Genomic DNA, 25,244 nt, shown 5'->3' on the forward strand with positions numbered 1-25,244 from the left:
CATGATTAAATTATTGAGATAAACGAACACAAATATCATAACTCGGTGTTTATTTTCATTCAATTTTTATACAATATCATCGAATTTTCTATATGCAATTTGTTTTATAAAATTTGAGTATTATTAATAATGGTTTGAGTATCTTTTTGATGTGTAAAATATATTTTCATATATAAATGCAGTTATTCAATTCATTTATAACAATGAGGCACTTTAAAATTCATGCAAATAACAAAAATATTTCATATTTATATAGATATATTAAAAGAATTATTATGATTAATGCAGACTTTAAATATAATGATTTAACATAAAATAATGTTAGCAATTAAGGCATAAGTATGACGTTATAATACAATAACATAAACTTTCATTGATAATATTAAGAGATATTTCATTACATTCAATTAACCATAAGTTGATATATGTTGCTTATATAATATGATTAAGCTGGTAGTCTTTTAGGATTTAAATCATACATTCGGCGCATACGTTTTTTCAATTCTTGTGGAAATTTATCGTAACATTTTTTACAGGCGGGTTTTAAATCAAATTCGAAAAATTTAGTTTTTTGATTCATTTTTTGATCGCAAAATGCACAAGCGAAATGATGTACGCACCATGCTTTATTCAAAGCTGTAAAAACTGAAAAATTCAAAATATATTATATATTTACTCTCTTCTTAAATTAGGATAAAATTTATAGAGTAATATACTAACCATCGCCAGAAATTACTTGATTACATACAAAACACAAATTACCGAAAAGTTGATGGTAATGTGTTTCACAATAAGCTAAACCTTTTTTCTCATAATGTCGATGACCTAAAAACGGCTTTTCACATTTTGCACAAACAAAATGTTCAACATGCCAATGTTTACCTAGAGCAGTTACTACTCGTTCCTCAATCGGACGTCGACATGCACCGCAAATTGGAATTCCCATTTTATCATGACATCTTAAACAGTATAGCTCATTCTGAAAATTTTAATAATCAAAATATGAATTAATAATATACTAAGTACTAATATATTAAGTAAAAGATAATACTAATAATTAAAGACAACACAGTTATAGATACATACCATTTCATTCGCAGCATATCCTGGTCTAGAATTAACCTCTCTAGCATCTGAATTAAGTTCTATACCACAAGCAGTACAATTAAAATGATATGGATGATAGAGTTCTCCGCGAAAACGGAGAGGTTTGTCATCAATTACACCACTAAAAATTATATAATATTATATACATAATATACAATAGCTAAATTATATATATATATAACTTTAAAAATCAAAATTCATACTGGCACTGATGACAAATATATTTTCCAAGTGCCCCAGCCTTAACACGTGCGTTACACGTATGGCATAAAGCTCTACCCTGACATTTAATAAATCCTGCATCAGCTAATTCACCATTGCATTCTTCACAACGGAAACATCCTGGGTGCCAATTAGCATTCATTGCTTTTATTACACGGCCAATAACAAATTCTCCTACAAATAAAAAAGTATAATTATATTCTTTCTTACAAGTGTTTTTATGAGTTCTATATGAGTACATTATTTTTTTAACTTTAAGTATTTGACATATTGTGATAAATAATTAAAACAACTTACCGCATTTTTCACAACAAGGTGCAAATAAGACATGGAAATCATGTTCACAATATTTGTACCCTTCAAATTCATAGAATATTCCATCTGGGAATGGACGGAAACATTGTGCGCATCTAATAAAATATCATTTATTATAATTGATATAAATTTTAAACAATATAAATATAATAATATAAATGTATACAAATACAAACTTAATATAATAACTTCCAATAATAATAAAATATTCTTACACAAAGCATTGAGGATGCCACAGCTCTCCATTTGAATTAACAATCTTTTCATGAGGCACAAAACCTTCTCTACATCGAGAACAGAACATATTATCCAAAGACATCCCTGTAACACTTTTTATATAAAGCTTATATTATTAATGAGACTAACCAACCATTATTCTAATATATATAAAACTGCTTTAAAATTGGACTTAAAAGCTAATATTATAGTTTCTTCTCCTTCTTTTGGTTATTCCTCCTTCTTTGTTTCAAAATGATCAAATTCATATAATACATTTAAGTTTTCCCAATTTATTCCAAATGTACAATATTTAAAAAATTAGAAAATTAATGTACATTAAAGATAATTAATGTGGACATGTTATATATACATATATGTATATATATGGCGAAAAATCATAAAATACGCAAAAGCTGAAAATTTTTTTTCACGACATTTTTATAAACTAAAAAAACGATTTATAGCGCCTAGTGTAATGAATATTTCATATAATATCTTCGAAATTGAATAATATGTAAAAATAATTTATTTTTACTATCACCATAAAAAGATAACTTTTCTTTTACAATATATAAATATAAAATTGCATAAATGCTGCATATTATATTAATATTTATATTATATTCAAGTTAACGTTTCGAATGTCTTACAATATTTCATAATAACGGATTTAAAATAATATACCTGGAAATTAATTTTGCTGGTGGAAGATATCCTATAACACTATGTTTCGGAAGAGAAATAATTGTGCTTACCCTGGCATTCTTTAATGATAAAGGAGAGCTAATTTATTAATTGTCGTTACTTCCTTTTTCTTTTAATTAAAAAAAATATGAACGTTATATATTACAGATTATTTAAAAAAATACCTAGTATTTTTCTAAACTAAAAATTATTGTTGTATATCATTAATATTATTAATACTTTTTGAAATGAAACTTTATAGAAAATACACACATCAGTGTTGCTGGTTATATATTAATTCTTCGTTTTATATTTAGAATAAAAATTACGTCATCAAAGAATGCACCGCTTTTTCTGTAATAATCAGTTAACTGCAACAGCCAATCAAATGTAAGGAATGTGGACTTGCCTTTTGTGAAATGTTACTTCAAACAAGGAAGTAAGGTTATTTAGATATGAAACTTTAATAATTATTAAACGATTAATGTCTTTATACATATTTTAATATCGTTATTTTCTATTGCAGTTTTAGTAATGTAAATGAATATTCAAAAGATTGCCCGTTTTGTTTAAATATATTTGCAAAATAAACATCTACAAAAATATAATTATGCAATGTATCAATAACAACAATCAACATTTCATGTTTCAAAATTTTTAACAGTTTTTGGATAATATTAAAATTTCAGAAATACGTTTAGAAAAAAGATAATCAAAACAATTACATACATAAAAATTACAGGGAAATATAAAATAAACTAAGAGACCGTTTCAAGTTAACTTTCAATACCATAAAGTATATTAATCTACATCTAACGTGTAATTGATTGTAAAAACTAGGAAATAATTATGCTTTTTACCATAAAATTATTTAAATTTTTATATAGTATTTAAAATCCCTGCCTAGTAACTATGAAAAAAAGTAGCTACGTATATAGATATACGCGTTCTCTCTTTTCCTTTCATAATTTTGCAATATAATATTTATTTATGAATTATATAAAAATATTAATAAGTTAAATTATATAAGGTACATATCCAGTTTCATAAAACTACATTTAAATCGCTTAATCTAGCGCTGTAGGTCGTCATATGGCGCTGTAATCAACTAATCGATCGAATAGTATCGTTAAGATAGGGTTGACATTCTGCAGCTGCTTCCCTACGAATTGTTTGTGCTCTGAAGAGACGTTTCTCTTCGACGAAGTATTAACCATATAACGTATAACTTGCAAAATGGCATGGTTATGTAGTCGTACTATTTTTCAAACATGTCGACGACAATTTTACCGCGATGCTGTGAGATATACAAAAGAGAAGAAAGATAGTAATATAATTTTTTAAATAATATTAGAATTACTTAAGTGTGCTGCGTTTTTTTGTTACGTAATATGAAAATATAGTTTACTGATTTTACATCATTTTTGATTTATGTTAAGTACAAAATTCAATATTTTCTAACGAAATTCTTGTTTCAGCTTTTCCCGATCCGCTAGAACTAGCCACGGGTTTGGAAAAACGTGAGTTGCTTGCTGCTGCCGCTGGCGATTTTGTAAGTTTCTACATTTAATAATTTTCCGAATCAATGTTACACTTCGAAATCTACATATATTAATAGGATGTTCTATAAAATAAATTTTTTAAATCAAGTTTTTCATGTTATTTGCAACTATAATTATCTTCTGAACTTCATCACAAATTAAGTTGATTAAAAAATTAAATTAAAATTAGTAAGAGAGAAAGTAATTTGATGTGCATATTCTGATGTAAATCTTTAATCTATTGTTATTATGTATGTATATCTATATGAAAAATTGTTAAATTAAATAAAATCAAGTTCGGCCCATAAAATGTAAATTAGAACAAATAAATTTATCAATATATTTTCATATTTATTGAATATATCTTTTATATTTGTGAGACATATTAAAATTATTTTACAATGCATCTTTGCATGTGTATTATAAAAATAAAATATTATACATGAAAGTTAAGAATTATAGATTATCCTTCCTGTCAATATCTTAATTAGTTGTTATTATTTATAATTTATTATCTTATTTCAGGATCCATATCACATGAAGGCCATAGAAATATTGCGTGATAGCACAAAGGAGAATCCAAATTTAGTACCAAGTGCATTCAAAAGTCGCGTTGTTGGTTGCCTTTGCGAAGAAGATACTGCACACGTGAATTGGATGTGGTTGCATGAAGGTCAACCACGCCGCTGTGAATGTGGTCATTGGTTTAAGCTGACTGAAGTTGCTCCTTTAGGATAAGATTTTAATTTAATGTCACTTCTTGTTATTAGTCATTTGTTTAAAATATAGAATTAATATCATATACTAAATATTGTGTTTATTTATTGCCTTCTTATATCCTATCTTCATCTTATATATATCCTTTAATTCCAAATAAATTGTTAGTAAATAGAATAGTAAATTATTACTAACTTGTATCATGTTTAACATCATTATTTTAAGATTTTTATCATTTTCAATTAACTTCTATGTAAGGTCTTATGAACTAGTTTTTTTACATATTAATTTCTGATTTGTGTTTCTTATTACCTTTTTTTAATAAATTCTACTACAAATTCTTTTATAATTTCTATTATCTAAATTTATAAACAATTATATAGTTCTGAGTAATTGTATGTAACAATTTAAATAGTATTAAATGTAAATTGTACAATGATTCAATTACTTCAATTTATGATTGTTTAGATGTAAGAAATATTTCCTTGCTATATACTCATGGATATAATTTATGGAATTTTAAGTCAATTCATTTACTTTTTAATTTTGCAATTTTTATAGAAGTTTATGATATATCTAATGTTGCATTATTTATAATACATAAAATTATACTATGTTTACATTATTTCAAAATTTAATTATATGTATTAAATTATTTGTAGCATTGTAAGATTACATATTAATTTATGCTATATTACTTATACAAATATAGTAATTTAAAACAATAAATAATAAAGTACTAAAGGTATATTTGAAAATGTATTTTAATAGTGATATGTGATGGATACTATTACATTCTATGTAAAATATCTAATTTATTACATGATTACATATATACTAGTATATTTGTAAATATAAATTTTATGATTGTGAAGTATTGTAAAAGTTATATAAATATGTGAAATTTCTTTTCTATATTGTATATTGTAAAAATAGCGAATTTCAATATTTATAAATTTATCACAGTCTCAATGTAGTTTTAGATTTATATATAGGTACTTCATTTTCAAATTCACAACCATAAAAAAGATTACTTAATATTATACAAAGATCAAACTAATGAACATACTATTATGTAGAATTCATTTTGTATTCTGTACAGTAATTACCTCTATATTGTTATAGATTTTATAAATATTAATTGTACATATTTGACTTAAGCATACGAAACATTATAAGTTTCTTTCTTACGCACAAAATTACATACATGACAGTATGTTCTATAAAAATTCCACAAGAATTTTATAATTCTTCTACATGAATTGTATAATTATGCTAACTTGTATTAACTTATTATGCTTTGAATCTATTATAAATAGTATTGAAAGTTCCTAGAAATTTGTTTTAAACACAATATACACTTTGATATTCCCTTTGAAAAGAAGTGTTTCTTGTATTTGTTAAAACATCAGTTCTTGGTCTACGAAACAGTAGTACATGTGGTTCTAAAATGTAACAGATATACATAGAAAACTATACTAACTATAATTGAACTGAATGAGATTGTGTTAATATTTTAATAAGTCACCATGTACAAGCGTGTCTATTTTTATACCTGGTACATGCATCATGTAATGTACCCAGCCTGGACTTTGTTGAACTCCTAAATTTCTCCATTCTGTTTCTGACATAAGATGAGTTTTTGGAACATGTCTTGCTAAATCAACTGGCAAAATAACATGCCTGTAAAAACAAAAATGTTGAGTAACTATAGCTATAAACTAATTCTTATTATAATTATATTTATTTAATTAATTATTATGTAAATATTATATAATTAAAATTGTTATTTTACTTACAAACAATAAATTAGTTCTAAATTATTTTCTCCTTTACTACATATATTATTTGAAATATTTACTCAAATGAAATAATGTAATGTAAGGTAAAGCATAGATAAATTAAAACCAAATATATCAAATATATTAAATTAAAATTAATATATTTTATAAAGTTATATGTTAAAGATACTTTGTAAATTTTAATACTTTAATGGTTTATAATATTTTAACATGAATTAACTACTCTTTCGTACAAACCTATATTCATATTTATCATCGTTGTATTTTTCAGAGTATTGTATTTGATCAGCTGGCATTTTGAGTATTAAGATATAAAGATATAAAAATTTCTTTCTTTTATAAAATTTGTTTTCATAACAATCGTATATATGCGTACAATAATAAATTTAATCTTGTTTTCCAGGACGTCAAATAAATTTCAATGATAGATAAATTTAATACAAGGTGTTTTTTAAAAGCTACAACAAGTAGTAACAAACACGTTTAAGAAACAAATGCGCCCTCTTCTAGTTTCACTCAAAAGAGAAATCTACACATACTATAATATGTATTTTATTATTACAGATTAATAAAATTTTAATAATTATCATAAAATGCAAGATTTATGCCCATTGTGTTCGAAAAATGGTCTTAAGAATAAAATAAAATTATTGCAAATTAATTTACAAGAGGCTGTGTGGATATGTGAAGAAGAAAAGGTAAGCTTTTTATAGATTTTTTTATTTAAAACATATTTTATTATAAATATAACGTCTGTTACATATTTCATAATGTAATATTTCATTATTTATATATAACCTCATATGTAACAACAAAAATAACTTTACAGAATAAATGTGATTATATATTTGTTCATCTGTAACATATTTGCAACAAATATAAATATAAATAAAAAACAAGTACATAACAATCTATTATCATTTTATTATTGTATTAAATTAATCTATTACTTCCTATTTTAGTGTGTATGGCCTTTTGGATATGAAGATTTTGTATTTTGTCCAAGAACAGTAGGAAAAACCTGGTCTTGTTATTGGAATGATTATAAGCCAACAACACCAAGATTAAAAGAAAATCTTATAACATCAAATCCTTCAAAGCTACCATTATGTTTTACACCTGTAATACCTACCAAACATATACCAAAAGAAGTTATCAATAATTTAGATATGCATCCTTTAGAAAATATTAATGCTACAAATAACAGTTTAAATATAATAAACTCAAATACTAATTTTGATGATCCACATATTTCTGTTTTTAGAGAATCAAGTATGATATCAAATATTAATATTGAAGAAGAATATAACGATACTAATACTTTAAATAATGAAACTACTGTAAGTAATGTACATAGCAATAAATTACAATTGATTAATGATAATATAAAAGATATAAAATTTGAGAATGAATGGAAAAATTTATTAAATGAAGATATTAAAGAAAAAAATGATATTTCCATAGAAAATGTTAAAAGTATGAATAGTGTCAAAAAGGCACCAAAAATAACAAGTATTGAAAAAACAAACATTATTATTTCTAATATGAAAATAGGAAATCAGATCCCTAATGTTAAGTTAAGAAACGAAGAATCTGTTCATCAAAAATCACAGAAGAAAATTTTAGATGTTGAATCTGTAGATGTTACAGGAACAAAATTGGAACCAGAAGTTGAAGAATTACCAAATTTAGAACCAAGTGAAAATAATGAAAATATATTAAAACCTAATTTAAATATAACTACGATGGAAATAGATGGTTTACCACCTATCACATTGTCATTTGAAATTCCAGTATGCTCTACAGCTCCTGAAACAGTAATAGCTAATACACAACTAGGTAGTTATAAAAGTAATAATACAAAACCAAACAGTTTCGAAGTGAAAGAGACAGTTGTAAAACGGAATATAAGTAGTGGTAAAATATATGAGAAATTCAATTTTAGTGCAATTAAGAAAAAGCTGGAATCAAATAGTTCCAGCAATACTAATAATAACAAAGATAATTTTTCTAATGTGAAGACACAAATTCAAAAGACAGAAAATAATTCACCAGAACCAAAACCAATTTCAAATGAAAGTGCTATTTGTGTATCGAATGAACTCGATAAGTCTTATTCTTCAGATATGAAGATACAAGTTCAGCAAGTAAGAAATGATTCACCAGAAATAATTTCAAATGTGAGTGCTACTTGCATACAAAATCAACTTGATGAATCTGTAATGTCCTTATCAAATCAGGAAACTATAGAATCTGATACTGTAGCAGTCAATGCTAGTGTCAATATAGATACTGTTTTGGAAGAGCTTATATGTAATGATTATAGTATTTCTGAAAATATAAGCGATGACTGGATAGAATCTCTATTAATCTAGCATTAGATTAATGATATACTATAATTAATTGTATTTAGTTACTTTATCTGAACAATATTATACAGTTCCCTATTTCACTCATTTATAGAAAATAATAATAATAATAATATGTCATTTTATATTATACAGTCCTATTATACAACTAGAATTTTGTTTATTTATGGAAATAAAAAATTGTTACTGATTGTAATTTTAAACTGGAATTATAGAATAATTTTTATAAATAGACTTGTGTTAATTATGTTCACTTGATAGGTGTTTAGACACTTTGTATTTCTTTGTATACCTCTAATGTCTTACAATATATGACAATTTAAGAAAGATACAAAAACTATCATGTGCAAATTGCATACAATATTTAAAACAAGAAATATTTATCAACTACAAGGAGGACTTGATAAATATAATTATTAGGGGTTATATAAAGATAAGATTTCTTTATAAAAAATATAACAAAAATTAACAGTACAAAACAAATAAAGAAAAAAATGAAAGTAAAATATGAAAATGCACTGTGTTCAATTCAATCTTCCCAGCAATTTTAACACTCCTTAAATATTATGTTGTTTCTCAAGGTTGTAGATTTCATTTTAAGTAAGTATTATATATAAATATTATATGCACTCATTTTATTTAATTATTTTAATATTTATATTTCTTTAATTATTAGTAAAAATTAAATTATGTTCTGTGCATCAATAATGTTCTGTATTAAATCTTTGTAAACTAATCCCAATTAATTCTTTATTCAGTTATTTAATTTATTTATTCTAAATGAATTTTATTTTTAAACGAATTTATATTATTTATTCTAAACTTTCATTTAAGCCTTCAAAAATTGAATAATTCTGTCTAAGAGCCAAGAAATTTGAATTTTGTAATTTTGCCACCTGTTGTGTGAACATAATTAAATGTTAATATATATACACTTCAGCTGTAAATATTGTAAGATTAAATGATGGGAACAGTATGATTATTAGATTTGTTAAATTAGTTTTTTCATGCTCTATAATAGTACTGAAAAATAAATATATGATTCTATAAAGAAAAAATGGTGATGATCTTGAAAGCTTGTAAAAAAGGAACCGTGAAAAAATCTATTTCCATTTTCACTGTTATATATACATACAACAATAAATAAGACAAATATTTAGGTGATCACATTTAGCTGGGTCACTCTGTATAATTAATGTAGTATGGGAATATTATATATTTTACAGATGTTTACTATACATAGGCACACAGCTTTATTATGCAACACATGGTATATTTAAATATATGCATTATAAGTATTATAATAGTCTTTATGACTAATTACATAATACATTTTATAAATATATGATATCATTCTATTTAAATAATTTGAAAATTTTAGTATAAAAATAATTGTATTTTTATATAATCCTAAAGTAAAGAAATCACTTCTTATCTCTTGTAATCCACGTAAAAAATGTTTATTCTAGATAACTGTACTAGAATCATTTTATTATTCTTTCATATCACTTAAAAAAGGAGGGAATATAACATAAATATTGTTTTTTAAACATATTTTGACATAAATAATATATACTGATATTTTCTATTTGTTTTATGTATATAATGTATGTTACAATATAATACAGTTTATGCATAAATTGTCACGACAATATATTTAATAAAAATGGTCTTTTTAATATAGTGAGTACTGCCATGATGTGATTGTTTCAAGGTATTATAATTGTACACAATACATTTTGAAAATATTCTAAGTGAAAGAAATTGTCACATAGTTTATAATCCAATTACCTAATGAATATAATATTTAAATGAATGTTTTTAAAGAGTAATAATAAAGTAATTCGAAGAGTAATTGCTATTAAATGTAGTAAGTATTTTTCTATTTTCACAATTATGAATTGATGAAGGAATAATTGCAACAGAATTTTGTGATGTTTACAATGAGCGATGGAAAGGAAACAAGTATGTTATACAATATAATATATTTTTTAAAACATTGCAATAATGCAATGATGTCAGATTGTGTAATATATGAAATCAGAACAGAGTGAAAGTGAAAGTAAAATATGCAGCAAAATTATTGCAAAAAATATATTTATATTGTACAATTACAGTAGATTGCAAAATAAAATGATTGTTACCTATGAATAAAAAGGCGATTGTAAATACTTTGCATTCAGCTTTTTTCTTTATCTTTCAAAATTTTTATTTTTCGACCTAACAGATCGTATTTGGAATGATTTGGTTCCGGATCTTGATCTGTATCTGAACTACATTCACTATCACTAGAATCTTCATAAGTGCCAAGGCCAGGCAAAATTCCAATACACTTCATGCCAATTTCATTTGTTACATTTTTATGTTCTAAAGTATCAGTTTTGAATGCGGGTTCACATTCAGCTATTATTTGTTCATTTAGTTCACAATCTTCTTTCTTCGATGTGTCTTTGCTTTCATCAGATGACTTTCTTTTAACACCCCGTGCAAGATCTACATAAATACAATATTAAAATAATATTCAGATTAGGATACTAAGTATTAAAGTCTTTTTATGTACTATTCATAATCTTCAATTACTCTGAATATAATTTTTGCATAATAATTAAATAATTTACAAAGATGACATTAAATTTTTATTTACCTTCTTTTTGTTTTTCAGGACGTTTAACTACAACACCAGCTAATAATTTTAATTGCGAAGTACGACTACAAGAAGAAAAAATATATTTCTTAACATTACAAAATATAAACATAATAATAGAAATGAGCAAGAATTAAAAATATTTATTAAATATCATGTTATCAATTTTATAATATTGAAGATATAATATTACAAAAATGAGTCATGCTTATTAAAGTTGCATTAGATGAAGTAATATATTACCTTCCAGAAGAAATATTTTTATTTACAATTTGAGGATTTTTTAATTCTTGTTTTAATTTTTCATTTAAGGATTTTTCTTGTAATGAAGCAACAGCAGCTTTGAAATCTCGCATTTCTTTTTCTTCTTCAAGATTTTTTTTACGCTCTTCTTCTAATTTTGTTCTATCCACCAAATCCAAAAATTCTACTTCATCATCATCTAAACCTTTTATCATATTTTCTGTGAATGAAAAAAATAATTACATAACACAATGAAACATATAATTATAACTTATAAAGAAATATGCATGATTTTATGTATAATTACATACATTCTAAAATTGTTAACTTACTCAACTTATGTGCTTCCTCATATTCTGCATCTCTTTTATTTTTTTGTTCTTGTAATCGTTCATATAAAGATCTTGTATCATATGTTTCTTCTGGAACTTCTATAAAAATCAGAAAACATATATGTGATACTTTTATAATAATTAATAATTAAGAAAATAAGTAAAAAATATAAGCATACATAATTGCAATTAGGTCACATTATTATAATTACAATTTAAATCATTCATTTGTAAAAACAATAAAGACAAGAACTAGATATCTTAATTAATTTTATACATATTGCAGCTTTTAATTAAATAAATATTACTATTATAGAAGATAGCTGAGATACAATATATACATATAAAATGAAAATATGAGAATGACCTAATGGTTGGTCTGCAGTTCGTACACGTTCCCATTCTTCTTGTCGTATTCTTCGCTGTTCTGCAATTTCAGCTTCTGATATAAATCCTGAACTCATAATGATCTAGAAAAAAAATTGAACAAAAATTACATATACACAAAGCATTGATTATTTATTTGCTATAATTAACAGTTGACATAACAATATATAGAAAATAGTAATTAATTGTTCAATTTCTTATTAATTATAATATATATTCGACAAATATAATGATTATTATTATTTTTTATCATAATGTTTTAATAAAATTAAATAGCGAATATTATATAAGAAAACATTATTTGATTATAAATTTTATGAAGAAACAAAAATGCGAATATCACTTTCCAAAGAATGAAATTAAAGAATAAATGCATAAAAATAAAACTTTTAGATATATAAAAAAGTGAAAAAGAAAATAAAATCAGTAATGTTATATACTACACATACTTAGAGTACTTATATTAATACTTACCACTCTTATGTATACTAAACTTTGACAGAGTAATAGCACAAGAACTATATATTTTCAATGTTTCTAAAGTTTTTATAAATATTCAACATTTATAATTAGTTATCCACTCCTTATCATAACGTAAATGTTAAAATAAAATTTCTTTAATACAATTTTTTGAAGGCTTTGATATTCAGTACTTTAAATTAAGAATTTTAAAAATTAGATTAAGTGACTTAAAACATTAACATTTTTCTAGGAATATTTGGCACTCTAAATTTTAAACACGAAAAATTTCTTTTTTTCAAATTTGTTAATTAGCAACAAGTTGTTACGAAATGTTAACGACTTTTTCATTTAGTTAAAATATTCTTAGTGTATAGATAAAATTAATAATGTTCAAAATTCGTGACTAAAGATAAATACATATTTAATATTTTCTAAAAGATATGTAGGTTAAGTTCTAGATTTAAACTTGAACAATTATAAAATTACAGAGTTATATACGTTGAATATTTTCTTATAAATAGATCTCTTATTTATACAATCAAAACCGGATTGAACAACGTTTTATATTATCCTATCAACCTATGTCACGAAAACGACGCTCTAGCTTGAAACACTGCAAATTAACTGCTCGTACTTAGGTACTCCAACATTTCATGCGCATGCGTGAAACATGAGTATAATATATACGCACGCTTAGATGTATCTATGTAAAATATAAATGAGTAAGTTTATATATTTATAATTTTGTGGTTTTTAAACTTTTCGTATTTTGTACTAATTTGAAGAAAATAAATATACAATGTACTATTCAACTTTTGTTTCACAATTGAAATTATAACACAATATGTTACATAACAAATATGTTAAATTTTGACGATTAATATCACAAATTTCATGAACTCAAAATAACAATCTGCGAAGAAAAGTATTTCAAATATTTTTATTCTTTAAACAAATTATACATAAGTTTCTGGGAATTCAAATGTTACATCCCGGCCTGTTAGCTTCTTATAGACAGCAGCAAAGGTATCAACCTAGTAAATGAAAATGTTGCATTAAATACCCTATATTAATTGCCATTAGAGAATACAAATATGAGTAATTTATATTTGTCACTTGCACAAATAAAAATGAAATATAAAATACGGTACATTACAGGAACATTTATCATTAAAGACGTATTTACCTTGTGCTCAATGTTTGTTTGCTCATTTTTATCTAAATGAACTTTAATAAGCTGTGTTCCATCAAGTTTAATTCTGATGCGTTTTCCAACAATCTCTACAGGGTACACTAAATCCTCTAATAATGCATCATACACTGCAGTTAAGGTACGGCTGGAAAATACATTTACTTATTATTAGTTTATACAGTAATATATACAGGGTGGTTGATAACTGGTGGTACAAGCGGAAAGGGGGTGATTCTACGCGAAAAAAGAAATCGAAAATATAGTTTTTTTTTTAATTTTTCCATCGAAACAACGATCTACAGTGAGATCCATTATAACGAGACGTGATAAAGTGCACGCGTACCGAGCGAAAATTCAAAGTCGATTTTCTCGAAAACAAAGCCTCAAACGAAAAATTTGTATTCTATATTTTCGACTTCTTTTTTCGCGTAGAATCACCCCCTTTCCGCTTGTACCACCAGTTACCAACCACCTTGTATACAGTATACTCCATTAATATTTTTTAGTAATAATATAACATACCTTCTAGGTCTCTTTTGCTTATTCTTAGTACGTGTTTTTCTTGTTGGTTTGGGCAAAATCTTACGTTCTCCAACAAACATCACATGCTTTCCAGAAAATTTCTTTTCTAGTTCACGTACAAGTCTAGTTTGAATTTTTTGAAATGCCTTCAACTTTGGCATAGGTACATATATAATAATGCACTAGAACAAATATTAATTTACTTTATATATATTATCATACATTTAAAATCATAATTTTAATTTCAAGCATTATACGTATCTAATAATAGGCTGTTCTGTTATTTGTAATGAAAAAAGTAACGAATTATAAATATTGTTTATTATAGTTTTTGAATATAATCAGTTTAGATTCGTAATTAATTAATTAATATTATCAGTATTAGCTGCTAAATAGATACTGAATCAAAATTAAGTTATATAGATGCAACAATTGAAAAATAATTGTGCAAAATAACATGTCATTTTTACCTTTTTATTATTAGTTTCTATTTCACGTGCCTTAGTGATATAAAGTTCTCTTAATTGCGATTTTAAATCACTATTCATTTCCAGTTCCAGCAGAGCTTGGGAAATGCTGGCTTCGAACGCATCAGGTTCGGCCCCGCCACTTTTTATTATTTTAGCGTTTGCTGTGAACATCTGAAAAATATTTTGAGGTTAAGATTTCTTCTTGTTTATACACTGGTACTTTATAAGTCTTACATAGTTATTTTATTTAATGATAATTTTAATTATAGAATATGAATTGTATTTGAAACATGATGTAGACAAAAATATAATTTTAAAGTTAAATGCTACAAACTACGATATGCTGTCAAATAAGTACATTGTATCCAATAAAATCCAATTTTATCACATCTTATATATACGATCCGAGGAAAAATATTACTTCGTCTGACACATCGTTATGTTGTGAATAATATGCAAAGTATCATTTAACGTTATCTAATTCATTTTAACTTCGTTTTTAACTAAAAATTAAACTGTAACTCGAATGTATACCTTAACGATATCCGTACCGCGTGAAAAAGATCCAATATCCCCTCAGATAGAAATGCCAACTGTTCTGCGCACAAAATGTCTCTATATTTCTATTGTATTATACTATTTATTATAAAACACAAAAATATGATCTTTCATTCGCTATTATATCATTAATTATGTTTTAAGAAATATTCTAAATTCATTAGCTTTACTTAAAAACATTTTCTAATGATTTCTAATGAATCCTAAAATTTTTATTATATTCGTATTTTCATGAAAATTTGTTTTCTGAAAATTTCGACATATATCTTTTATAGAATAAATTATTAGATAAATAAAACAAGTTTTTAATATAATTGTAATATATATTTTTTAATACATACACTTTTTGTATCTATAAGGATTTGGTAATTTGCTAAATAAAATTTCTTAATAAGCCGTCAGTCTAGGGAAAACCGTCCGGAAAGTGAGCTGTGACTAGTTCTGAAAATCATCATGGAAGAAAAGAAGATATTTTATATATCTCTGTCTGACTTACAAGATCGCGAACTTTATTGTCTTCCATGGTGATTTTTCACGATTAGACACGACTCAATCTTTGAGCGGTTTTCCCTAGCGAGTGTCGAAACCCGTTGATATAATTATGAGCCATAACGTTGTTTATGTATATATTTTAATTTATAGATCTAACATAACAATTCGGCCTTTCAGAAGTTAGTTTTATTTCATATATCTTAAGTCTTTGAATGGATTTTGTCTGAAAGATGTATTTACTCTAAGGAAAAGTGAGGTCAATAGGTATGCCTTACTTCAAAACATAGTAGGATTAGTACACGTTCAGGGTAATGTCATATTACATGATAATTCATGTTTTATGAAATATACATTTCTTATTGAATTTGAATAAGACGTATAAGCGTTTAAAGTATATATCATCATGGAAGATGAAAGAGCTGCATATCATTATGAAGAAGGAAAAGAAAGAAAGATGCCCTTTACCATCTTTGGTGAACCAATAATCAAAACACATTGTCAAAGAAATGCTATGATATCTGCTATTTCTGGTGGCATGGTTGGTGGTTTAATAGCATTTTTGTTTACTAGTAATCCAAGAATGTCTACACGAATAGGAGTAATTACTTACGGTGTAATAGGAATTACTGGTGCACTTTATTGTACATATGATGAAATACAATCAAGAAGTGAAAGAAGAGAATTTAGGAAACTTATGTATATGGAAACTCATAAACCCCAAATCAAAGATACAAACTCAGTTGATAATGTATCAAACCCAAAACTTGAAAGTATTTAAAGTTTTTATTTACACAAAACGTCCTATAGATACAGGTGCATAAGTTTTCTTAAATGTGAATAATGTATAAATGTAAAATGTAATTGATTTATATTTGTAACAAAATTTATATTTTGTTATGCTTATGTATCAATTTGTAATATTACGAAAGTAATTATTATATGTCAATAGAAAATAAAATGATGTGAGAATGTCATTATTTTCTTGTGTAGTATGTAAATACAAGCAGATAGTAAGTGCACATCAATTAATAATTAATAAAACAAGAATTAAACAAAGATCAAGAACTAAATTGTTTTCTTCTATCTTATTCATGCTAATGAATGATTATTAAGTTCCCCATTGATACAATTATCCTTTGTCTATAACCTACTTAAAGTACAAATTAATAACAAGTTCTAATACTTTCTATATAATAGAAAATAATACAAATTTTCTATTTTGTTATATAAGATATGAAATAATCATACAAGTACCAAACAGCTCTAAAAAAATATTAATCCATCTATTTTAGTGTAATAAATTTACATATATTGTATGTATGTAATTATTGTAATTCTTGTGTTACATAAATAATCTTACATATACATATATTTAAGATTTGAGCAATTTCTTATTATGTAAGTTCAAATAAATTTTCTAAATCAATGTTCCCGGTAATCTACAGCAGAGGGCGCTGAAGAGAGTATGATATCATGCGAAATTCTGTCTGTTATATGCTCATTGGTGTTTGCCGTTTGGTGGGGTGTGTATGACATCACGACGCATGTTTCGTACTATCGAATATGCTATGCTGAGTGACAGGTGGTGTAGTAGTTCTGTTACGTACCGTGTATCGAGGATACAAGTCGTATCCTCGCGTCACGCGATCGGCACGTTGTCATTCGTAGGTGTCAGTGTTAAGTTTTGTGATGCATACCACGATTTCACGCAATCTACCTGAGAGATTCGACTCTACGAAAAGAGGTGAGTTTGTTATTCTCAGTAACATCTCAAATTTCATCTTTTAAAACCTAATGTTATCTTCGTAAAAAATTCAAGTAGAAGATCAATCAAATTTTTTAGAAATAAGAGTAATTCTACCTATTCGGTAGTACTTATATATAAATGTAAAAAAGCTTGTTTTTTTCTAATTACTCATCTTTAAACAATTGATTAGTTTTGAATGTGATAATCGATGAATTTATAGATTCAGTGTAGCGTTTTATGAAAACGTGACTCAGGACGACTTGGAGACGATGGTCGAATTTGGTTAAGATATGATGATTTTTTTTATATATAAACAATGAATAGTAGTCTCTTAGCTTTCAATATGCGTCGTTTGTAATCTTCGTATGGTATCTACTCATTTGACACCAAGCAAAGAAAAATATCTATTTTGGCCAAGATCCGATGATATTTGTGACAAGTTTTTGGTATGAAAAAAGGACAATTTATTTTTTCCAGTGTTTTTGAGACAGCTATACAACAGGCCAGGCATAGGGCCACACGGAATTTTATTTGTGTGAGTAAACACGAGTGTATTACAAATTACAATATGATTTCCGAGTATAGTTTCTGGTAAAGAGGTGTTTACAAAAGGTTAAGGTGCATGCGTAATGCATCCAGGGTTTACCTTTTCTATGGTGAACTAACAAAACTCTTCATTTTCATTTCTTCGCTTTTTTCCTTTTTCTTTCTTTCTCTTCTCTTTAACATCTATCTTTCAATTGGTTAAATAATTTTACTTTTTGAATATGACAGTAGTTGTCTCGTATGACAATTTTTTGAAGTGAATGTAAATTCTGTTAAATTAGTACGTTAAATGGAATTACGATCACGTTTATAATAAGTATACATATGTATGCCGAGTAAATTGTATTGGAACTTAAAAAATTTAAAACGCGCGATTGTGATACGAACATATGCAAGTATGTACAATGTACATATATCAGTTTTAAATATTATATGGATAAGGTTAAATAGTATAATATATTCAAAAAATTTTATTCCTATTACAACGTATATGTTTTTCGATACAATTTATTATAGTATATTGAAAGTGTTTTTCGTCTAAACCACCGACTCTTCAATATTTCGGTCAGTATCGATTGCAGGATATGAAACTGGGTAGGGTCCTCCATTTGAACTATCTCAATGCGGATTCTGGCTTTGCATATCTTCTCTCGTTTAAAGATTTTTCCAAAACTTGTAATAGGAAATGATATCTTTTCTTGAGTATAAATTTATTCGTTTTAACTATTTGGTTTTTTTTTTTTTTTTTTGAGTGTAATATTCCATTTTTGTACAACATTTTTGGAAATATTTCCTATTCCTATTTCTTTTTGGAAATAATAGAATATATTTCGATATACAAACTTTATAATTAAAATTTTCACAATCATACATAATAATAGTACGTTTGTATTATTTAACCAGTATTTTTTGTTACTAAATTACTTCTTCTAAATTAAATAACTTTTTGTAAAATAAAGCAATTTTAACATTAGATGTAATACAATAATTCTTATATTAGAAGGTTTAGATCATAAAATTAACAAAAACAAGTTATTAATATTAGTGATATATTGTAACTATGAAAATGAAAAAACAATATTTTCAATAAAAGAAACAATTTCTGAGTTTAGTAAAAAATTTTATACACGAATAATTTCACAAGATAAGTTAAAAGAATCAAAGAATAAGTTAAAATTGATGATATTCAAAGGGCTTCATTAAATTACTTTTGTAATGATCTTTTTATTTAACATAAGATATGTCGCTAATGGTCTATGTCAGTTATCCTCATTTTCCTCTTTCATATCTGGAGCAGTGTGAAAGTACATTCGTGATTACGTTGGTCATTGACTTCTGATGAATCTTCACAGTCGATTGTTGCTTAAGAGCAACTTAGCATTTTTACAATATTAACAAATAGTGACCTAAAGCGAATTAATTTTCTAATAATTGGGGAACATATGCAGGAGAAATAAACGAATAAACGATATATTACAATCATATTAGTAAAAATATGAAATTACATAAACATACGCAGTCTATTTATAATATAACGAAAATTATTAATTGTTTAAATAATTTTATGACTTCTGTGAAGTGTATGTTTTCGATGAATATCTTGCAACTTCTATGAACATTTTCGTATTTGTTTGAAGCATCACCAATGTAATTGTTATATGCCATACAAAATCTTTTCTATCATACATAACATATTGCGAAAAATTTGTGTCACGTATTTTCTATATAATTTTTAATTTTAAACGTTCGAAGACTAATCATAAGAGATATTCCCACGTAGAAGAAATTGGTAACGCTTCCCAAACAAATGGGGTTCATGCATTGAGAGTGTTCCGAATGTGGTGAATTGGGCCAGTGCCATTTATCGCCCTACATCTTGGAATCACGATATATACCGCCACCTTTCACCATTGATTTGATGTATTTAAGGTTAAATTCCTTCCTAAGATACTACCTCTCACTTCATATCTATTTTTTCGCCTATACGTCAGGGTTCTTACGATAACGTAAATCTCATTAAAGCGTTTTGCTCGTTAGGAAATTCATTGAAAAGCAAGAAAAAAGCGAGATACATTAGATGCTCTGATGGTTGTAATAGATAGCGTAATTCTGTTCTTTCATAATGATACGACGTATTCGGTTCGCATTCTAATAGGAATCGTTTCTTTAGCAGGTAGGGAAACTTTAGCTGGCTCGCAGATATTATGAATCAGAAAGATTGTATCTGGATGAGAAATTTATGTATGATTTTCCTTGGAAACCAACGTTTTGCAGTTATTAACTCTCTGTAACATCATGTGACCTGAAAGATATATATCTCGATTTTTTAAATTCTATTTCATTTATTCGTAATTACATATATTATATTCTATTAGTATATAATTATTCTGTAACTGAATGATTTATTTACAATCGTTTTGAGATCGTAAGTTGAAATAAAAATCTGTAATCGATGAAGATTCATGCAAATTCATATTGTTGTAAACATCATTTAAAAAATTATTTTACTTACTAAATATCGTAACAAGTAACTATATTTTGGACGCGTTTTAGTAATTATATTTCGTTAACTCGCCATTAAATGAAATAATAAATTATTATTAGATATCCATCATTAAATTTTGTGTTAAGCAAAATTGACGCTAATATAATGTTGCATAATTCTGCTAATTGGCTTCATGCTTAATTGATCGTTACATATAAGGGGGTATTTATGTGGAAGTACTATTAATAATGTTAACCAGTTGGGCGTTTGTTTCTGAGAGCAAATCTAATAGGTATTTTTAAAATACCCAATCTTTGATCGTAAAGAACCATAACACTGTAATTTAGCAAATAAAATTACCAAATACATGTCTGTTATAATTGTAGAGATATGAATAACGTTATAATATAGATGATCTATTAAGTATACTATTATTAAATAATAGTATTTTTTTAATTAAAAATGATTGAAAATTTTAGCTGCCCGTTTTTGTAAATTGAGCTAACAGATGTTTCAGCTAACAATTTATTTCAAAATATAATTTTCATCGTTATAATTCACATTAAGACCGAATCATCAGAAGCGATTTTCATCCTTAATAGAACATAACTTTCACTACATATACTACACGAAGATAACAAATGGCTTTAAATCGTTTTACTGGATTGTAATTGGATTGAAATCGTTTATATCACTTTTTAAAGTGTCATATGTATAAGAGTTATGACTCTATATATGTACTGCAATAAATCTATATTCATCATCAATTTCGCTGTTAAAATCACAGTAATTGATTTTGAAGATATAATTTTGTTGTTTGCTCATGTCTGTTTATTAAATATATGACCAAATACTTATCTCTCAACTTTTACATATTTATTATATTTTCAATTAACTCAAATTTCAATGTAGAATTTTAAAACTTATGAGAAACAACATCTGAGAATCTAAGTTACCCGATACTTTAATATTAATAGCGAAGAATTTATAACACTGCAGTTGTTTCTTTTTTTTTTATATCTGTAAATTAAAGATATTTACACGTGTAATACAATATTACATGGTATTTATTTTTACAGACATGTTCACACTTACTTGATTCTTTAGGTACCTGCCCACTTGTTTTTCTAATCTCTGTCACGCATCTCGCACATTATCTTCTACATCCTTATGTAACTTATACGCTCTATTCGAATCTATACATGCATATACCCATTTGCGAGGAGATACTCTTTCCAGTATCAAGTTTTTCTTGTCCTTTTTCTATTCTACGCATATTTACTGTAATAATTTACTTGACTGCAAATAAGGTAGATATAAGTATCTCTCTCTCTCACACACACACACAGTATAGTTTGCTTGTTATTGGTGATACTCTGATATTTAATACTCTGATGTTAGAGTCATAAACATATTGTAAAATTCATGACATTTAAATCACAGATATCTAGGAATAATACTTCAAAGTTTTATTGCATTTATGTAATACGATTTGATCAGTATTTAATAAAACTCAAATATGCAAATTTTACGACAGCGTCAAATAATATTTATATAACATTGGATTTTGGAGAATATATAGACGAAATAATTGAGAATAAAGTTTTGACTTTTCACGCATGCATTTGCGCTTACGATTATTTAGTTGTAAAATGTATATGCATATGTATTTATATGTATTATGTCATATATGTATATATCATATAATTCTCATATGTACATATTAAATAAAATATATTATCGTTACGATATTACATATGTTACCAACAGAAACATTCAGTCACGAAATTAAAATCGGACAATTGAACGGACGGATTGGACAATTAATGTTCATGATGATTTTAGATAATATGATTTAACCATTGTTTGATTGTGTATAGATTGTGCTGGGACAAGGTTGGGGAATCTATATGGGGCAATGCGTGTCTCGTAAGGCGGGCGCCGTCATCGCAACCGGTCATCGCGACTCGCTCACCTATCGTATCATGGATAAGCCTGCTAAGGTAAATCATTTGCAAATATTCCGATTTTTTATTACAAAATAACAAAGATAACTTTAGAATAAAAATATAATAGAATATAATATATATTATAATTAATGAAGAAGGTAGTTTCCAAATTACGTAAGCTGTTACGATAATTTGGATCTTTGGAGAATATTCTTTTATGTATTATATTATTTACAAATTATATATTCTAATATATTATAAATTAAAATATCTTTCGGAGAAGTTTACTTATATAACGATGAAACTATGTTTGTGTTTGAGCGAGGAAAAGGTAATTTTTTGTTACACACGATGCTGATTCTTAATTTACAATTTGAAATAATAACTTGTTAATGTAGTTAAAATTGGAAAATTTTTTTACTATTGAAAATTATTAACTCGCAGGGTAATTATTGTTGATATTAATAGTTGTTAATTGTTATTTTGTAATAATTGCAAATAAAGTATATATAAATATTTAATTATAAATAAGAATAATTTGCATTGCATATTATCTGTACGTAAATTAAGTACGTAATTATGTATGTATATTAATCTAAGAAATGTGTTCAAGCAATATTTTTAGTAGAGCGAAATACAGTTTCTTTTAGCTTCCGGTGTATACATCTCGTTAGTATTTTTTTCAGATCTCTAAATTTGTATACAATAGCGTATAACACCAATAGTAAATCAGAATACACAGAGTGCTATGAACCATGTACGCTCATTATTTATTGCAGTTGAATGATGATATCTTAAGAAAGCATCTCATTGATATTAATTACATGCTTCAGTTCGCGAACAACGTAAAATTCACATCATTATACTTATAAAAGTATTCTTAGCATCGTTAGATGACCTTCCTTAACATTTTGACTGACTTTACAAAGATGTTAAGCAATTTTTGAAATTTTTGTTAATAGTATGGAACGCTACTTTTATTCTGTGATATTTATTTATCATATTTTCTTATCTTTTTATACTTTACATTACACACAAAAGAATTATCTTTTATCTTTATTTATTTGTATGTATACAGGGTGTCCCAGGTTTTAATAGGCGAAACTTTGATACTATATTTGACGGGTTTCAATAAGAACAAAAATGTAGTAGAAACAGAACGTGTAAGATCTTGTAGAAAAAAGTTTATTACTTTGATAAGACAGTCCACCTTCGCTCCTTCGTTCTTTCTTTTGTTTTAAGCCTTATTCGAAGCAGAAAGAAGTGCACGGTAAGCCACTTATACAGTTTGAGAGAATTGATTAGTCTACAGTTTGAGGCTAATGTGGTTTTGGTAAATTGTGCCAAGTATTTTATGTAATTTTTGTATTTTTTTGAATTTTTAAGTTTTACTGCATTCATTTTTTATATTTTAATATTTGATACCAAACTGGTCAAATAAAGAAAAGAACACAGTGTAACAATTCTTCTTTACGTTTAATACATCACATTTTTGTTTGTCACAAGTATGTCATAGTACAATGAATAAATGCACCGTTAATTATCGCTTTCTAAGAATGTTGAAAACTATGTTTGTCAATTATTTTTGACACACAATACAAACAGTTTTTATCTATGGAATAGCGTTTGAATTCTTGAATTTCATCCAATTGTTGCAAAGTTATGATCATTTGAAGTTAATGATTACCAATTTTTCGCTCTGTTTACTTCATGCATTAACTGCTTCTTTTTTACAACTTTCTCATCATGTTGCCGATGAAAAATTGTACTTTTATAAATTCCTTGGAACCTATAGAATGATTTCTTACAAGTATTTTTGGTGCATGAGCTACACAAAAGTGGACTATTTTCTACCATCCGCCAGTTTCGCCTTTAAGACCTGCGGTATCTTGTACATTAAGATCGAACAATTACAGCGTTCATTAGTATTCGCGTACTCATTATAAAAGTATTTACAATGAAGTAAGTATACAAGACAGAAAAAGTATACGAAGTTAGTATACAATATAAATATAATGATACCGTCCAAAATAAAGAGAAGGGTAAACATTAATATCGAAGACTAATACATTTGCCTCTGTTATCCTTCTCTATTAGTAAACAGTCGGTGTTCTTTTCGTTCCAATTAATACGTCTCGTGACATAAAATTTGAATGTACGAACAATGTATTGATTTAAAAATATTATGTTATCAAATTTTTGCAACGGTGCTTGTACATTCTTTTTCGAAAGGAAATTT

At 26.0% G+C, this 25,244-nt stretch overlaps 7 protein-coding genes across 22 annotated transcripts in view; 3 read left to right on the top strand and 4 right to left on the bottom strand.

The window, feature by feature from the left end:
* Positions 1-11: 11 nt before the first annotated feature.
* stck (LIM zinc finger domain containing stck) lies at positions 12-2,845 on the bottom strand. 3 transcript variants are annotated; one of them, XM_069113500.1, is made up of 7 exons: positions 2,821-2,845; positions 1,860-1,973; positions 1,627-1,739; positions 1,311-1,503; positions 1,087-1,228; positions 721-979; positions 12-645 (listed from the first exon to the last, which is right to left on the bottom strand). In XM_069113500.1, exons 2-7 carry the CDS (start codon positions 1,961-1,963, stop codon positions 446-448), a joined length of 1,011 nt encoding a protein of 336 aa, XP_068969601.1. In that variant the 5' UTR covers positions 1,964-1,973; positions 2,821-2,845; the 3' UTR covers positions 12-445. The 3 variants fall into 3 exon arrangements, with proteins under 3 accessions (XP_068969601.1, XP_068969599.1, XP_068969600.1); XM_069113498.1 differs by lacking the exon at positions 2,821-2,845 and adding an exon at positions 2,619-2,814; XM_069113499.1 differs by lacking the exon at positions 2,821-2,845 and adding an exon at positions 2,548-2,814.
* An 821-nt stretch (positions 2,846-3,666) lies between these two features.
* Positions 3,667-4,897, top strand: LOC138180064 (cytochrome c oxidase subunit 5B, mitochondrial). The gene is made up of 3 exons (XM_069113506.1): positions 3,667-3,874; positions 4,026-4,099; positions 4,614-4,897. The coding sequence occupies exons 1-3, from the start codon at positions 3,784-3,786 to the stop codon at positions 4,824-4,826; spliced, it is 378 nt and encodes a 125-aa protein (XP_068969607.1). The 5' UTR covers positions 3,667-3,783; the 3' UTR covers positions 4,827-4,897.
* A 654-nt stretch (positions 4,898-5,551) lies between these two features.
* On the bottom strand, positions 5,552-6,978 carry LOC138179689 (cyclin-dependent kinases regulatory subunit). Its single transcript, XM_069112742.1, has 3 exons — positions 6,845-6,978; positions 6,361-6,488; positions 5,552-6,250 (listed from the first exon to the last, which is right to left on the bottom strand). The coding sequence occupies exons 1-3, from the start codon at positions 6,901-6,903 to the stop codon at positions 6,150-6,152; spliced, it is 288 nt and encodes a 95-aa protein (XP_068968843.1). The 5' UTR covers positions 6,904-6,978; the 3' UTR covers positions 5,552-6,149.
* Positions 6,912-9,017, top strand: LOC138179684 (probable E3 ubiquitin-protein ligase bre1). Its single transcript, XM_069112732.1, has 3 exons — positions 6,912-7,051; positions 7,172-7,305; positions 7,570-9,017. Exons 2-3 carry the CDS (start codon positions 7,201-7,203, stop codon positions 8,980-8,982), a joined length of 1,518 nt encoding a protein of 505 aa, XP_068968833.1. The 5' UTR covers positions 6,912-7,051; positions 7,172-7,200; the 3' UTR covers positions 8,983-9,017.
* Positions 7,607-13,695, bottom strand: LOC138179685 (PSME3-interacting protein). 6 transcript variants are annotated; one of them, XM_069112734.1, is made up of 7 exons: positions 13,057-13,263; positions 12,563-12,665; positions 12,196-12,294; positions 11,864-12,083; positions 11,621-11,685; positions 11,121-11,469; positions 7,607-7,735 (listed from the first exon to the last, which is right to left on the bottom strand). In XM_069112734.1, exons 2-6 carry the CDS (start codon positions 12,657-12,659, stop codon positions 11,156-11,158), a joined length of 795 nt encoding a protein of 264 aa, XP_068968835.1. In that variant the 5' UTR covers positions 12,660-12,665; positions 13,057-13,263; the 3' UTR covers positions 7,607-7,735; positions 11,121-11,155. The 6 variants fall into 6 exon arrangements, with proteins under 6 accessions (XP_068968835.1, XP_068968838.1, XP_068968839.1 ...); XM_069112737.1 differs by lacking the exon at positions 7,607-7,735 and adding an exon at positions 13,531-13,695 and having other exon boundaries at positions 10,147-11,469; positions 13,057-13,119; XM_069112738.1 differs by lacking the exon at positions 7,607-7,735 and adding an exon at positions 13,624-13,642 and having other exon boundaries at positions 10,147-11,469; positions 13,057-13,119.
* Positions 13,696-13,968: 273 nt separating this feature from the next.
* RpS7 (ribosomal protein S7) lies at positions 13,969-15,826 on the bottom strand. 2 transcript variants are annotated; one of them, XM_069112739.1, is made up of 5 exons: positions 15,763-15,826; positions 15,229-15,399; positions 14,759-14,940; positions 14,231-14,381; positions 13,969-14,078 (listed from the first exon to the last, which is right to left on the bottom strand). In XM_069112739.1, exons 2-5 carry the CDS (start codon positions 15,397-15,399, stop codon positions 14,001-14,003), a joined length of 582 nt encoding a protein of 193 aa, XP_068968840.1. In that variant the 5' UTR covers positions 15,763-15,826; the 3' UTR covers positions 13,969-14,000. The 2 variants fall into 2 exon arrangements, with proteins under 2 accessions (XP_068968840.1, XP_068968841.1); XM_069112740.1 differs by lacking the exon at positions 15,763-15,826 and adding an exon at positions 15,587-15,748.
* Positions 15,827-17,823: 1,997 nt separating this feature from the next.
* The window catches only part of LOC138179833 (serine-rich adhesin for platelets), a 70,754-nt gene continuing 63,333 nt past the window's right edge, over positions 17,824-25,244 (top strand). For 4 of the 8 annotated variants that reach the window (XM_069113002.1, XM_069113003.1, XM_069113005.1 and 1 more), the window contains exons 1-3: positions 17,824-18,022; positions 18,503-18,560; positions 22,937-23,059. In XM_069113002.1, the coding sequence (XP_068969103.1) occupies positions 22,967-23,059 (93 nt within the window). In that variant the 5' untranslated portion in view covers positions 17,824-18,022; positions 18,503-18,560; positions 22,937-22,966. The remainder of the gene's footprint in view (positions 18,023-18,502; positions 18,561-22,936; positions 23,060-25,244) is intronic. The other 4 variants (XM_069112997.1, XM_069113000.1, XM_069113001.1 and 1 more) reach the window with 3 other exon arrangements.

This window comes from Bombus flavifrons, chromosome 5 (assembly GCF_040668555.2).
Source record: "Bombus flavifrons isolate JBK064 chromosome 5, iyBomFlav1_principal, whole genome shotgun sequence".
Lineage (NCBI taxonomy): Eukaryota > Metazoa > Arthropoda > Insecta > Hymenoptera > Apidae > Bombus > Bombus flavifrons.